We start from the raw sequence: 16418 nt of genomic DNA, 5'->3' as shown, positions 1-16418 counted from the left end.
TGCTAATGACAGTCACTAATGCAAATGGAACACAGAAATAAAAGACAGTCCCTTTATTGTTTCAATGAGTAATATTTTAGAGGAATGAGATTAGCAAATTAATAAAATGTGATAATTTATGTAAATTATGCAAAAGGTCTTTCAGACACAAAGACAGAATTGCTCAAATTGAGACCAAGGACATCAGGAGAAGCATCCTGGAAAAGGTAAAACCAAATCAAAGGAAAGATCAGTAGAGGAAGAAGAAGCAATACGTAGAAGTACAAAGATGTAAGAGATGCGGTACTTTTTTATAAACGCAAATAATTTGATATATCCTTAACAAAGTGTAAGCAGTGGTGGATGACAGACTATTCTTTAAACTATGTAATTCCACTGTATACAGAGATTTATTTATTTCAGCTGCCATCTGTTGAAACCACACTTGAGTCTGAGTACCTTTAATGAAAAAAATCACTGCTTATTTTTCCCTATTAGTGTCAGATTCAGGATATTAACATCAATTAAAAAATAATCTTGAGTTGCTAGGGGATCAGAAATTTGTATCTTCTATTTATAAAAAAAATGGTTTGATTTGAGAAAATAGTTCAAACTCTGCCTCATAAGATTTTTCCAAACACCTCAAAACTTATTTGATAATGACATAAACAAAAAGAAAAATTAGTTTTGTTCACCTCCTCTAAAACACCAAAAATCAGGGCATTGGACAAGATATTGAGGTGAATACTGCAAATTTTAAAAAAACTTGAGTTTAGTTGCCTTTTCTCCACAAAATCTATACAACCTGTTTTCCCCCTTCACTGTAGGTACTCAATTTGTGGCAAGTGAAGTCAATTTTTAAAAATTTAGAATCTATATATTAACCTAAAGATTCTTACTATAGCAGGTGGTTAGGCCCTTTTTTGTTTGTTGCTAAAATTCTCAGGTAGGATGAGTATCTCAGAATCAAGCACATTGTCTGGAATAGCCACTATATAGTCATTTAGTGCCTGTTAAAGTCCAGGGATTTTCTAGGCACTAAGAGCATGTCCTCATGGAGCTTAGATTCTGGTAAATTCCAGTAGGGAAAAAGAGACCAAAAACATATATATAGAGGGGTGTCTGGGTGGCTCAGTAGGTTAAGTGGCCGACTCTTGATTTTGGCTCAGGTCATGATCTAACGGTTCATGAGTTTGAGCCCCATGTTGGGCTCTGTGTTGACAGTGTGGAGCCTGCCTGGGATTCGTTCTCTCTCTCTCTCTCAGAATAAGTAAATACTCTCAAAAAAAAGTATAGATATATATGTGTGTAAGTACATATATATATAGGCATATATTTACATTTACATACATGTATAAATGTACATATATAAATTATGTATACATAGTTACACGTAAATATTTATGTATGCCTATAAATATATATAAAATATGCCAAGTGATAAATGTTATGGGGAAAAAAATAAAACAGGGTTGGGGGAAAGGGAGTGCTTAAGCAAGGAGTTATTTTTGGTAGACTGGTCTGGGAAGGTCTCTGATAAGTTGATGTCTGACCAAACCCCTGAAGGAAGTGAAGAGAATCTCTGGGGAAAGTAGAGCTGTTGTGAGACAAATGAACATGTAGTCTGGAGTTCAAGGGAGAAGCCCATGTTGAATATAATCAATTTGAACAACATCCACACGAAGATATTATTTAAAATCATGAGGCCAGATAAGACTATAAGGTATTCATAGAAAAGAGACCAAAGGACTAAACTCTAGGGAACTCCAACATTTAGAAATCATGGGAATGAATATAAATAAACAAATGAGATCAAGAAGTGATTAGTGAAGGAGGAAGAAATTAGCAAACTGATGCCCAAAAGCCAAGTAAAGGATTTGTTTCAAGAGGCCAGCTGTGTGAAATTATCTTGAGAGGTAACACATGGATTGAGATCTGAAGGTACAAATAGGCAATGCAGAGAACATTAGTCACCTCAAGGAGAAGTGTTTTAGTGAGGTCACAGAAAGGAAAACTTTAATGGAATAGGTTTAAGAAAAAATGGAAGTGGTACTTTTTAGTAGTTTTGCTGTAAACTGAACAGAGAAATAGACTGGAAGCCGGAAGTAGACATATGGGGCCAAAGGTTATTTTTTAAAAGATAGGATAATATAGCCTATTTGTATTCTGATGGGATAACTTTTTGTGAACTACTGACCTGTACTAATCAGCTCTAAAGATAAAATGTAGTTGAAGACAACTACAGAGTAATGTTTCTTTAATATAGACTAAAAAAACTAAACTGTATAAAATCAAAAGCATGGATAGACAATATACAGAATTATTCACCAGCTTATAGTATATTTAGAATCTGGATACAAACAACTTAAAAGAAGCTTTAGAGTTTGGACTGTGAAATTCACCACTTTGTGAGATATACAACAAAAAGCAATACATTTTTGGAATATGCTAAAATGTAAGTAAGTAAACAAATACACAAATTTGTAACTTACTTTACAAATAAGTAAACAAACACAAACGAGTTTGTAATTTTTCCAAAAAGAAGGATTTCATTTCAGAAAACAGTTTGAACAACTCATTCTTGTAGAAAATATTTAAACACATTAGGTAAAAAATTCAGAGGGGCCCGTGCGTGGCTAAGTAGGTTAAGCATTGGACTCTTGATTTTGGCTCCGGTCATGGTCTCATGGTTGTGAGATGAACCCCACATCAGGCTCCGTGCTGAGCAGGAAGCCTGCTTGGGATTCTCTCTCTCCCTCTCTCTCTCTGCCCCTCCCTGGCTCTGAAAAAACAAAAACAAAAACTCATATACTTTAGGCAAACTTTCCTACCTTTATATGATTATCAGAATTGTTGACATTTCACTTCCATTTCTTGACTCATCATTACTGCAAATACAGCATGAGCTCTCAGCTTCAAATAAAACGAAGTTTATCTTCCCAAAGTAATATTTTATCAGTAAGTTTAGGTCTGCCTCTCTTTTAGCTATAAACTAAAAGACTATCAGAAATCTAGTTTACCCCATCAAAAATCTAATAAATATATTTGAACAAATAAGTTGATTGGTTTTTACCATGTATAATAGCTAAAAATTATTGAGTTTACTATTTCTATTATTGTACTGTTTTTTTTGTTTACTAAACAAAAAACATGTTTATTAGGTCATAAAAAGGATAAAACGAAGTATAAATACTGTCAAAAGTAGTTCCTTAAAAAGACTATTTTAAGATGGCCATAGGGTCATCATATGCCTTTAAAACATTTTAGAAAAAAAAATAAATTAAAAAATAAAACATTTTGGAAAGGGGAATTACATTTCAAAAACTATGGGTAATGACAAAGAGAAGATGCTGGTAATGTGGTCATTATCTGAAGCATAAACCTGGTTTTATTGGAGAGTTAGTTACAGTGAGGTATGCCTTAGGGTTTATAAACAAACCTTATAGGAAAGAGGAAGCCTGTTGTGTACAATTGGATGCATGATGCCATGAAACATTCTATTCAAACTAATTCTCCTTGTTCTGATTCTATGTGTTAAAAAACAGAATTCAACTGAGTGAACTTGAAAAATTTAACTGGCTTTATTTAACAGTCAGGCAGGATCCCATCTAGCCAGCAGAAAAGTGCTCTGAGAGGCTAAACAAAATGGAAGATGTTTATAGGCAGAAACAGGGTGGGGCAAAGAAGCTATAAACAAAAAAAGGGGGAGGAGGAGGAGGAGGAGGAGGAGAAGAAGAAGAAGAAAAAAAAAGAAAGGAAAGAAAGAAAGAAAGAAAGAAAGAAAGAAAGAAAGAAAAAAAGGAGAAAGAAGAATTGTTTCAGGCAAGGTCACCTTCCTTTGGGGGAAGCATGGGGTTCTAGCAAGCAATTTACCTCACTAGTGCTGATCAGAAAATTCCAGATTGACTGGTTAAAGTTCAGATTCTTGCAATTATATCCTGATTTGCAGCAATGGGGGCAAGTGACTCCATTTTTATTTTACTTTTTTAATTATTTTTTATCATTTTTAAAATTCCAGAATAATTAACATACACTGTTATATTAGTTTCAGGCATACAATATAGTGATTCAACAATTCTACACATTATTCAGTGCTCATCACGATAAGGGTACTCTTAATTCCCTTCACCTATTTCAGCCATTCCCTCCCCTCTGGCAAACACCAGTTCTCTATATTTAAGAGACTTTTGTTTTTCGTCTCTTTTCCCTTTGTTCATTTGTTTTGTTTCTTACATTCTACGTAGGAATGAATTCATGTGGTATTTGTCTTTCTTATACTGACTTATTTCACTTAGCATTATACATTCTAGATCCATCCATGTTGTTGCAAATGGCAGAATTTCATTTGTTTTATGGGTAACATTCCATTGTAGATACATACCATACCTTCTTTATCCATTCATCTATCAGTGCATACTTGGGTTGCTTCCACATTCCAGTTAATGTAAATAATGCTGCAATAAACATAGGGGTACATATATCCTTTCAAATTCTTATTTTCATTTTCTTTGGGTAAATAGTAGCGGAATTACTGGGTCATATGGTAATTGTTTTTCATTTTTCAAGTAACCTCCACCCATTTTCCACAGTGGCTGCACCAGTTTGGATTCCCACCAACAGTGCCCAAGGGTTCCTTTTTCTCCATGCCTCACCAACACTTGTTACATCTTGTCTCTTTGATACTATCCATTCTGACAGGTGTAAGGTGATATTTCATTGTGATTTTGATTTGCATTTCCCTGACAATGAGTGATGTTAAGCATCTTTTTTGTGTCTTTGGAGTAATGTCTGTTCATATCTTCTGCCTGTTTTTAATCAGATTTGTTTTTTGTTTTGTTTTTTTGTGTTGTGTAAGTTCTTTATATACTTTGGGTATTAACCCCTTATTGAATATATTATTTGCAAATATCTTCTCCAGTTTGGTGTCTTTTTGTTTTGTTCATTGTTTCCTTTGCTATTCAAAGTTTTTTATTTTCATGTAGTTCCAATAGTTTATTTTTGCTTTTGCTTCCTTTGCCTTAGGAAACATATCTAGAAAAATGTCAGAGAAATTACTGCCTGTGCTCTCTTCTAGGACTTTAGGTGTCATATTTAGGTCTTTAGTCCATTTTGAGTTTATTATTGTCTATGGTGTAAGAAAATGGTCCAGTTTTCCCAAAACCATTTGTTAAACACCCTTTCTTTTTCCCACTGCATATTCTTGCCTCCCTGGCATAGCTTTATTAACCATGTAAGTGTGTGTTTATTTCTAGGCTTTCTATTCTGTTCCATTGATCTATATGTCTGTTTTGGTGCCAGTACCATACTGTTTTGATTAATACAACTTTGTAGTATATCTTGAAATCTGGGATTGTGATACCTCCAGTTATGTTCTTCTTTTCCAGATTACTTTGGCTCTTCAGGATCTTTTGTGGTTCCATAAAAATTTTAGGATTTTTTATTCTAGTTCTGTGAAAAATGCTCTTGGTATTTGATTGGGATTGCATTAAATCTGTAGATTGCTTTGGGTAGAATGGACATTCTAACAATATTTGTTCTTCCAATCCATGAGCATAGAATATCTTTCCATTTGTGTCATCTTCAATTTCTTTCATCAATGTTTTATAGTTTTCAGAGTACAAGTCTTTCCCCTCTTTGGTTAGGTTTATCCCTAGGTTTTATTATTTTTGGTGCAATTGTACATGGGATTTTCTTAATTTCTCTTTCTGCTACTTCATTATTAGTGTACAGAAATGCAACAGGTTTCTGTATATTGATTTTGTATCCTGCAGCTTTCCTGATTCATTTCTCAGTTCCGAAGTTTTTTGGTGGAGTCTTTAGGGTTTTCTATATATATAGTATCATGTCATCTACAAGTAGTGAAAGTTTTACCTCTCCTTACCAATTCCAATGCCTTTCATTTCTTTTTCTTGTCTAATTGCTGTGGCTAAAACTTCCAGTAGTATGTTCAATGAAAATTTTGAGAGTGGAAATCCTGTCTTGTTCCTTCCCTTGGGGGAAAAGCTCTGTTTTTCCTCATTGAGGATGATGTTAGCAGTGAGTTTTTCATAGATAGCCTTTATTATGTGGATGTCTATTCCCTCTAACCCTACTTTGTTGAGGGTTTTTATTATGAATGGATATTGTACCTTGTCAAATGTTTTTCTGCATCTATTAAAATAATATTTTTTTATCCTTTGTCTTATTTTTTAATGTTTATTTATTTTGAGAGAGTGTGCACACACATGAGCAGGAGAGGGGCAGAGAGAGAGAGAGAGAGAGAGAGAGAGAGAGAGAGAGAGAATTCCATGCAGGCTCCCCACTCAGCATGGAGCCTGATATGGGGCTTGATCTCACAACCATGAGATCATGACTTGAGCCCAGATCAAGAATCTTAAGCTTAACTGACTGAGCCACCCAGGCAACCCTATCCTTTTTCTTACTGATGTCATGTATCAAGTTGATTGATTTGTGAACATTCAGCCACCCTTATATCCCAAGAATAAATCCCACTTGATTGTGGTGAATGATTTTTTTTAATGTATTGTTGGATTTGGTTTGCTAATAATTTGTTGAGGATATATGTATCTATGTTCATCAGAGATATTGGCCTATAGTTCTCTCTTTTTTTTGTAGTGACTCTATCTGGTTTTGGTGTCAGGGTAATGCTGGCCTCATAGAAAGCTTTCCTTCCTCTTCCATTTTTTGGAATAGTTTGAAAAGAATAGGTATTAACCCTTCTTTAAATGTTTGGTAGAATTCACTTGTGAAGCCACAAGTGACTCCATTTTGGACCTGTTTCTTTTAACATGTTTACCAAGCAATTTTATGATGTGATTTACTATATACATCTGTTTATAAGGAAAGGTGAATTGTCATATAACCTATCATCCCCATGCAGATGCTCAATTTCTAATTATGAATTAATAAGTAGGCAGTCTGTTTTGCTGGGTTAATAATTAATAAGTAGGCAGTATGTTTTGCCCAGGCAGTCTCCTGAGCTGGGTTAATGTGAATCTGATACTCAGAGATGGATCAGCTATTGATAGGTCTTTGAGAGTGAGACTGAGCCAGATCAGATCAATACGATAATGAAATACCCCTGTTGTCAGTCTTTTTGGGAGATCACCTACTAACCCTTTCCCCAGATGGTATGTGCAAAAATCCTTTGTCCTTATTTGGCACATGGATGAGATTCACTGGAAAGTACTTGGCTTGCTGGTGACAAGTGGTCTCTCCTTCACCAAACTCTAAACAGGTTCCTTTAGCCACTTTCCAACTGGGCCTCATCCTTGGGCCTTGTCAAGTTCAGTTGTTAGCAAGAATAATGCTAAGTTGGGTTAGCCAGAATCCCCACCATTAATTTCAATCACTCTCAATATTTGACCAAATTCCTCACCCCTCATCATCCCCAGATAATGCCCAATCAACCTGGCCTGCCTTCAGCAAGAATCCTGTTAGATTAATATAGCCAGAATCTCCCTACCCCTGATGTTTCCTCTTAGTGATTTTCTATCCACTGACAACTCCGACCCCCACCCCCAACTTGTTCCTTAGCTGTTAATCACCACTTGTCCATTGCCCATGCTATATTATGAAAAGACCCCAATTCTACACTGAGATCTCTTTTCTTATCCTGTAATAGTTCCCAAGTGAAATGTGTTTTTACTGCTCTAACTACTGTCCAGCTCTGGTTTTCTTTGACTCTGGAAAACTGGACAGGATATGTTTATACAAACATATGTGTTTACTTTCTACTTAACTATTAGATAGCACCTATCTATTAGGAATAACATTTTTACTTCTGTCAGTAAAGAGCTAAAATGTATTAAAAAAATTATACCAAACCTGGTCTGGGACAAACCACTTTTGCTTAATGTAATTCACAAACCTCTTTCTGGGAAGAAAGAGATGAACTGTCCTCATAAAATGCTTAAGCACTTTAATGACATAAAAACAGGTTTAATCAAACTAGTTACCCATCCACCCTGACTCCGAAGTGACTATCAAAGGGCAAGTGAGTGGTATATTAGAAAATATTTTTTTAATTAAGTCTAACAATAACTATTTTCTATTCCTGTAAAGCATCCACTGCAAAATGTGCTAAGTCTGATCTTTCCTTTGTAATCAATATTTTGATATAGTTTTGATATTTCTTCATAGCCAAATTTGTCAAAAAATCATCTTTAATTAACATGTATACTATGTATTTATGTGTATGGTAATCACATAGTAGTGGGGGATTAAAGATCCCTTCAGATGATTAAAGATCCCTTCAGTTTACATTTCTGTAACAGCCACATTTAGTTTGTTATCCATTTGGTATCTTGAAATTAATTTCAATTAAATAATTGACATTATAAAAAAATCAAAGGACTACTATTAGAATTTTTTTATCTTTTATTCACAGGCCTTAATTAGCACTATTATTTGGGAGGTATGTTTTTATCATAAAAGAGATGGGTATGTTGTATCAATATTTCAACTCTGTCACTACTTCAATCTAAGACAAAAGTCCCTTGTAAACCATAGGAGATTGCTCAAAAGAGGTCAAGTATTTCGTAAATACAAATTCATCTGTTGCATTTAAACCAAGACTTTACTTAGAGGATAGGGTAAAAAATATTCACACATAACTAGTTAAGACTATCCCTTCTTCTATTCCTCCAAGGATAGATCTTTTGCCCTTAGGGCAGCTATTGGGCCCAGTCTTTTTCGAGAGGGTAGGGGGAGAGGGGGAGAGGATGGTAACAGGAAGAGCCTGAAGCAGCACTAGGTTGGTTAACATATTTTGAACATCAAACTGGTATTTGACACACATGAAGACCCATCTTCATGTTGGTAACACTTATTTTTTAAAAATAAATTAACAAACCAGTGTTGATTATAAGCAAAAGCAATCCTTATTAGAAGCAAGTCTTATTAGAAGGTCTAATAACTGGACAAGGCTGCTATGTAAGTTATCAAAAGTTGCTTTATAAAAGTCTCAAGGTTGCTGAACTAACCTTATCTGTTCCCATTCAAAAAAAATATTGAGTTAAAAAAAAAAAAAGAATGAAGCTGTCTTATGGTCCATTTGAATGATATCAGATGACCAAATGCTATAAAAACTTACTCCTAAAAAATTGTTTGATTTTTCTAAAAATCCTCTAAATATAAACAGACAATTGTGATAACTACTATGTGCAAAAGGGAAGCTATACTGTTTTTGCTTAATGCTTGCATCATCACAGTGATACAACACAAGTGGTGGTGCAATCAAATGCCAGTATCATAATATTCTGTGTTAACATTTCACCCTTTGCTGTCCTTTTTTTCTTTTTCCTATTGTACTTGAAGGTACTAGAAAACTTACCTTCATCAGATAGTATGAAATATGATCAAGGCTTTGGGGAACACTGCCTGTAGCTGAAGTTGAAAACAAGGTTTCCCAAACAGTTGTTTTGCTAGATTGAACTGGTCTAACCTCCCACACAGGTGGTGGAGAAGTATGAAAGGGAAAAAAAAGGTTCTGTGCATTGAAAACTAAGTGAACATCAGTATTGATTATACCAAGGTCAATCATTCAGACAACTAAGTATTATATATAATTAAAAAAAAATTTTTTTAAGGTGGTCTTTTATTTTCAAATTTTACCTTGTCAAAAATGAATCCGTGTCTTAATACTCATCACACCAACAAATATTTGGTTAGTTTTAAGGGCAAGTTGAATTCAGTAACAACAACAACAACAATATATATATATACATATATACATATGTATGTATATGTATGTACATATATATGTGTATATATATATATATATACATATATATATACAATTAATCTGTGTATTGAAGAAGAATTAAATCATTCTTGTTTTGATTTACTTATTCAGAAACCATTCAAGTCACACATTTAATCTTCCATAGATTTGTAATATATAAATCTATAGATTTTGCCCTCTACAGAACTAGAGAACTAAAGAGAAAGTGATTCTGCACAATCAGCCATATTTACAAATATTCCTAATGTCTCCAGTTATTTTTTTAAAAACTTCAAACAATATCTGGTACAATACCTAGTTGCTTCAGCAGTCATTAAGATTTTAGTTCTGTTCCTTGAATTATATTCCGAATCTTCTCAGCATCATTTTGTACAATTTCATTGGACGGGTCAATCTTAAGTGCAGCTTCATAATCCTGTAAGCCTATATTTATATAGCAGTGATAGTCAATAAAATCGGTATTTTATACATACTTGTGTTATCTAGACAATTTTTTTTTACTAAAAATAACCAATAAGAACATGGTTCAGGACAAGTACCAGGTTTTCAATTAGATTCTCATTTTCATATATGCATCTCTATGTAGTATTTCTAAAATACTGCAGAAATTTTTCAGTAATTTCAGAAGTAATTATACTCACTTCACTCAGGACTTTGTAAGAAGCAGTTTTTTTAGGGTTTTTAAAAATTCATTTAAGTAATCTCAACACCCAATGTGGGGCCAAGATCAAGAGTCACATGCTCTTCCAAATGAGCAAGCCAGGCACCTCAGAAACAGTTATTTTAAATTCAAGTACAAATAAGCTAACAGCTTAAACTCATTAAAGCATGAACAGACTCATTTTTGAAAAATGCCATCTTATTTAGAAATTCTAGATTAGGAGAGCCTGGGTGGCTCAGTCGGTAAAATGTCCAATTTCAGCTCAGGTTTTGTAGTTTGTGAGTTCGAGCCCTGCGTTGGGCTCTGTGCTGAAAGCTCAGAGCCTCGAGCCTGTTTCAGATTCTGTGTCTCCCTCTCTTTCTGCACCTCCCCTGCTCCCGCTCAGTGTGTTTCTCTCTCAAAAATAAATAAATATTAAAAAAAATTTTTTTTGATTCTAGATTAAAAAAATAATTTTGGTAGACTCAATCCATACTTTATATAATCCATAGATTATCGTTTATGTTTTTTTCTATAGCTATCATACCTACAGAATTCTTTTGAGGAAAAATTGGCTTAAAAGGAAAGCATTGTGGGCTGGTTGTTACATATATACACAAATAAGTCTAAATCTTCACCAAAATAAGCAGTGGGAAAATTTCTTTGAGAATAAGGAAACTTGAGTTCTAAGTGCTACTGATTTGCCATGCCACTTGAGGTAAAGCACTTAACTTCCCCAAGCCTCCATTTTCTCATCTTTAAAATGAAGAGTACTTTTAGCTCAGAAAGTCTATAGTGCTATCATTTCTAAAGAATGCTTTAAAATCTTTCATTCCTGCATTCATAATTTTTATCTTCACAAAGCTGGACGAGACACTTAAAAAACAAAAACAAAAACAGGGCATATAAATCTCATATGGGTGCTTTGGTTGGAAAAATCTCTGGGGTACCTGGGTGGTTCAGTCAGTTGGACATAGGACTCTTGATTTCACCTTAAGTCATGAGATTGAGCCTTGCATCAGGCTCTGCAATGCACGTGGAGCTGCTTAGAATTCTCTCTTGTGCACACATGTGCGCTCTCTCTCAATAAATTAAAAAAAATTTTTTTAATTTAAAAAACGAAAAAAATAGAAATCTAAAAATGTCAGAAACAAGTTTAAAAACAAAGTCAGAAATAATAAAACCATATAGACTAGCCCCTTCCCTGGCAAGGCATCATCAAGGAGTATACCTTTAGGCCTTGAATAAAGGAAAGCTGAATGGTCCTCTGGGTACAGAAGTATGGGAAGAAGAACATTAACGGTAAGACACTGACTACTAAAAACTTTTGCCTTTGGAGCAAAATGAGTAACTGCAAACCAGTCCCCAAACACATTAAAAACGAAAAAACAATAAAAAATCAGTGTTATGGCTTCTATCCACCAGGCTGAATTACAAACCTTAGCACAGTCCCACAAATATAAGCAATGATCATATACGGTAGTACATCAGTTATTTCTGAGCTTGTGTGTGTGTGTGTGTGTGTGTGTGTGTGTGTGTGTGTCCAAAGCAGTTCATTTTAAATTTCCATCATATCTTAACTGACTCATTTTTAAAAAAAAAAATTTTTTTTTAACGTTTTATTTATTTTTGAGACAGGGAGAGACAGAGCATGAACAGGGGAGGGTCAGAGAGAGGGAGACACAGAATCTGAAACAGGCTCCAGGCTCTGAGCTGTCAGCACAGAGCCTGATCCGGGGCTCAAACTCACGGACCACGAGATCATGACCTGAGCCGAAGTCGGCCGCTTAACCAACTGAGCCACCCAGGCACCCCTTAACTGACTCATTTATAACTTTTATCACACATCTTTCTATAGAAAAGTTGTCTGATGCTACAGCATTTTCTGAGACCTAAACTGGCTGTTCACTCCCTTCTACAACAATAAATTTTTTAAGTATTTCAAAATCATTTTTGTCAGATAAATTGCAAAGAATACATTAAATGCTAAAAATATAAAACAGTGGAGTCCTAAAAAGTTATGATCTTAAATAATCCCATTGATACCTTTTTCAGAGTATAATTTGTAACTTAAAACATTTCTATCAATTTCTTACCTTCTACATACAATTCTAGCTGACAGAATGCTGTTCCACGTCGTATATGTGCCTTCATTCTTCCATTAGCATTGTCTGCAACAGGTGGTGTCAATAATTCTAATGCCTTACAGAATAAAATGAGGGAAAGACAATTTCCTAATTTAAACTTGAGCAAAAACATGGTAAAAATATTAACTCTGAAACAAGCCTCAAGTCTGCACCCACCAAAATTTTGGGCTTAACTGATACAGAAATGTATCAAATACTTATATTTGGGTTGAACAATTTAAAGAATTGTTCAATTGTTCCTATACAAGATTCATACCCTCTCTCCCAAAGTTATCTCTGGTTTATCATTTGAAACCTCTACATTTTTACCTTCATTAACAGGAATGATTAAAGAGTATTGGAGATCTTTTATAAAAATTCAAATTGGGCATTTCAGTTCATTCAATCATTCAATAAATATTTGTGGCCAGAATTGTGCTAATAAAAGGAAAACTGGATCCTAAGAATATTGCCAGATCTTTTAGTAGCTTAATAAGATCAAAGTATGAGGATCTGGTTATTTCTTCCATATTTTCAATCTCAAGGGGCAACTTAAGAGATTTTGCATATGATTTTCCCTGTAGACAGGTTACTTGGATATGGAAAAAAAAAGAGAAAAAAACTAGTTTATTAGTAATGACATGATATTAGTAATGAAATTAGGATATACTAAGTTACTCTGAAAATCGGGAAATTACTAGGGAGCTATCCTACCGTGCAAGAGGTAGTGATAACAAGGGAATACCAAGTTTTCTTCCTTCAACCTTGCAGTAAGTCTGCAAAACTTTAATAAGAAAAAGGGTAAGCACAACTGACAAACATTTACTAATTTCCTTGTGAATTTCAAATGATACATCAAGGAAATATAGGAGCAATTGATAGGGGATTTCTAATGAAACTTGAAATCTAAAAAAAAAAAAAAAAAAACAGTTTCTTATCTATTCAAACACAGAAAAATCTTTTTTTCAGTAAAAAAAAAAAAAAAAAAAAAGCCCAACAAGATGACTCTTATAATCCTTGCATCTCAACTACATAAATTTAAAAGAAAACACATGAAGGGTATCATTTAAACCAATAAATAAGGATAACAATTTTAAAGCAACACACACACACACACACACACACACACACACACACACACACATACCTTAGAAGAATCTTCGATGGCCTTGTGTAAGTTTTTTAGTTTTAGGTGGCAAGCAGCCCGATTCAAATACAATAGTGGAATCTTGTTATTTAGTCTTATGGCTAAGTTATATGCATTAATAGCTGCCAAATAGTTTTCTGTTGCGAACAATTTACTAATGAGACAAAAAAAAAAAAAAAAGGAAAACAATATAACATTGAAATAGGAACACAGAAATACTATCTAGTAACATCTGGCAGAGGAGATGGTTTACCTCCTTTTCTATTCCCTATACAATGGTTTGTAGGCTACACTGCCCCCTACTTTCCTCCACATGTATCAACATATAATCTGAATGGGACTGACCTCACCCCCACCTCCAAAGGTAGCTATGGTAGTTTAAGCCCTAAGCATATTTCTATCCTCTTGGCTACAATGACTGACTTGGGGATAAGCTTGTGACCTAAATTGGTCTATTCAGAATGAAGCCTGTGACTTTGTTTCCAATGTTGGAGAATGAAAAGTTGGGAAAACTCCTCTTGCTGGATACAAATGAAGAAAGCATACAGCCCTAACTGTGGTGACCATTTTTAACACGATGAAAAGAGCCAGCACTAGAATGAAGCTGATACCATAGAATTATGAAAAGAATAAAAAGGCAGACAGAAGCAGAGTCCTTAGTGATACAATTAAGCTGCTGCATCAAGCTTTACCTGAAATGTAACATACCTTTAGCTTTTTAGTTACATAGCCAATAAATTCCTTTTAACAGAGTTTAAAATTGTTTTAAAATTTTTTTTTATTACTTGCAAACAAAAGCATCTAATAGTTTAAATCTTCCAAAATTCTCTTCAAACAGATGTACATAATTAAGGGTTTTATTTAAAATGTAAAGTGGTTTTTATTTTTCATGTACAATTCCTAGAATTTTGGAAAATGCACAAAAAAGGGAAAAAATAAAATACCAAATATAAAACTGCTATATAAAGAACACTTTGTATTTATTTCCAGTTGACTGTACTGCATACTGTACCGTTCTAGAACTTGATGACATCAAAGTAAAAGCACCCAGTAAACCATTAGTAAAAGGTAAAACAACACTACTGTGACATCTAATGTAATCCGGATTCAAGTTTAAAATAACTTGCACAAACTAGAAAAGCTAATTCTCTGGTAAAAGTTTATGTTTCTGAAATGCCTCATATCAGCTAGGATGTTTCGGAATGCAAGTAACAGGATCTCAACTCAAACTGGCTTAAACAAGGAAGTAAATGATCTCACATTTAAAAAGTCCAGAGAGGGAAGCCAGTGTGGCTCAATCAGTTAAGCCTTAGACTTCTGATTTCAGCTCAGGGCATAATCTCACGGTTTGTGAATTTGAGCCCCACGTAGTGCTCTGTGCTCACATGGCAGAGCCTGCTTGGGATTCTTTCTCTTCCCCCTTTCTCTCCCCACTTCCCTGCTTGTTCCTATCAAAATAAATAAGTTTAAAAAATTAAAAAGAAAACAAACAAAAAAACAAAACAGAAAAACAACTCCAGAGGGAAAGGCTCCATGCCCAATGAAATCAGCAACTTGAACATATTATCAAGGCCTAAGGTTACTTACACTTCTCCATTATACTATACTCACAAGCTACTTCATCCTAGGGCTGGTTTTTCTCATAGTATAAGATGACTGCATAGCTTAAGGTGCCACATTCAAAGCACGATATTCATTAGAATAAAATGGGACGGTATCTTCTGGTATATGCTCCTTGAGAGCAAAAAAAAACTTTTCCAGAAATCTCCTGGTTCACCTCCTTTCCCATCTCATTAACCAAAAGTACCCACCTGAAAAAAATATTAAGCCTTGGGGTACCTGGGTGGCTCAGTTGGTTAAGTGTCTGACTCTTGGTTTCTGCTCAGGTCACCATGATCTCACAGTTCCATATCAAGTCCTGTATCAGTTCCACACTGAAATGGATCCTGCTTGGGATTCTCTCTCTTCTCTCTTTCTTTCCCTCCCCCACCTCAAGCTCTTTCTCAAAATAAACTTTAAAAAATATATATTTTGTCTTAATAAAACCACCAGTCACTCCCTCTCTTCCTCAATCTCTCTCCCCATCTGTCTCTCTCTCTCCCCACTTTTACACCTCAGTACTACATATTGCTGTTTGGGAGCATTTAAGAAAATTCAACAATATGATAATCTTTTCATATTAAGAAAATTGGAGATACACTATTTTTAAAGATTTTTTTTTTTTTTTAAGCAAAGTATTCTCTAATTTCTGCCAGGATTTCTGAAACCAGTCTCCTCCTAATGATGTATATTTAGGGTTTTTGTTTCCTAATACTCTGCTTTTATAAACATTATAATAAAACATAGATCTAAAAACAAAACAACAACACAAGCAAATAAACCCACCAGCAGTGCAGTGAAAACCCTGATTTGTTGAAGTCAATCAGAATTTATCTCAGGACTTGGTCACATGGGTAATACAGTCTACACTCCTAACCAAAATAAGGTCTCAGCCAATAAGGATAAAGGGAGGGCATACATTTTGGCTGGATAACCTATAGTGTCTACTACAAGCTCCCCCTCCCCTTTTTAATTATGGCACAATATACATAACATAAAATGTACCATTTTTAACCATTTTTAAATGTATAGTTTAGTGGCATTAAGTACATTCACATTGTTGTGCAATCATCATCAACATCCAACTCTAGAAGTTTTTCACCTTCCAAAACTGAAAATCTGTACTCATTAAACATTAACATCCCATTACCTCCTACCTTTGATGACCACCGTTCTATTATC

General features: G+C 34.5%; 1 protein-coding gene across 4 annotated transcripts in view; it reads right to left on the bottom strand.

Annotated features, from left to right (window-relative positions):
* Positions 1-2730: 2730 nt before the first annotated feature.
* Positions 2731-16418, bottom strand: part of DNAAF4 (dynein axonemal assembly factor 4) — a 69423-nt gene continuing 55735 nt past the window's right edge. Inside the window, exons 7-10 of one of the 4 annotated variants that reach the window (XM_042941952.1) lie at positions 13638-13791; positions 12461-12566; positions 10019-10147; positions 2731-2761 (exon numbers count right to left, since the gene is read on the bottom strand). In XM_042941952.1, the coding sequence (XP_042797886.1) occupies positions 10038-10147; positions 12461-12566; positions 13638-13791 (370 nt within the window). In that variant the 3' untranslated portion in view covers positions 2731-2761; positions 10019-10037. Of the gene's footprint in view, positions 2762-4394; positions 4434-8340; positions 10148-12460; positions 12567-13637; positions 13792-16418 lie in introns of those variants that run through there. The other 3 variants (XM_042941951.1, XM_042941949.1, XM_042941953.1) reach the window with 3 other exon arrangements.

This window comes from Panthera leo, chromosome B3 (assembly GCF_018350215.1).
Source record: "Panthera leo isolate Ple1 chromosome B3, P.leo_Ple1_pat1.1, whole genome shotgun sequence".
Taxonomy (NCBI): domain Eukaryota; kingdom Metazoa; phylum Chordata; class Mammalia; order Carnivora; family Felidae; genus Panthera; species Panthera leo.
This window is presented reverse-complemented; position numbering and strand designations above follow the sequence as displayed.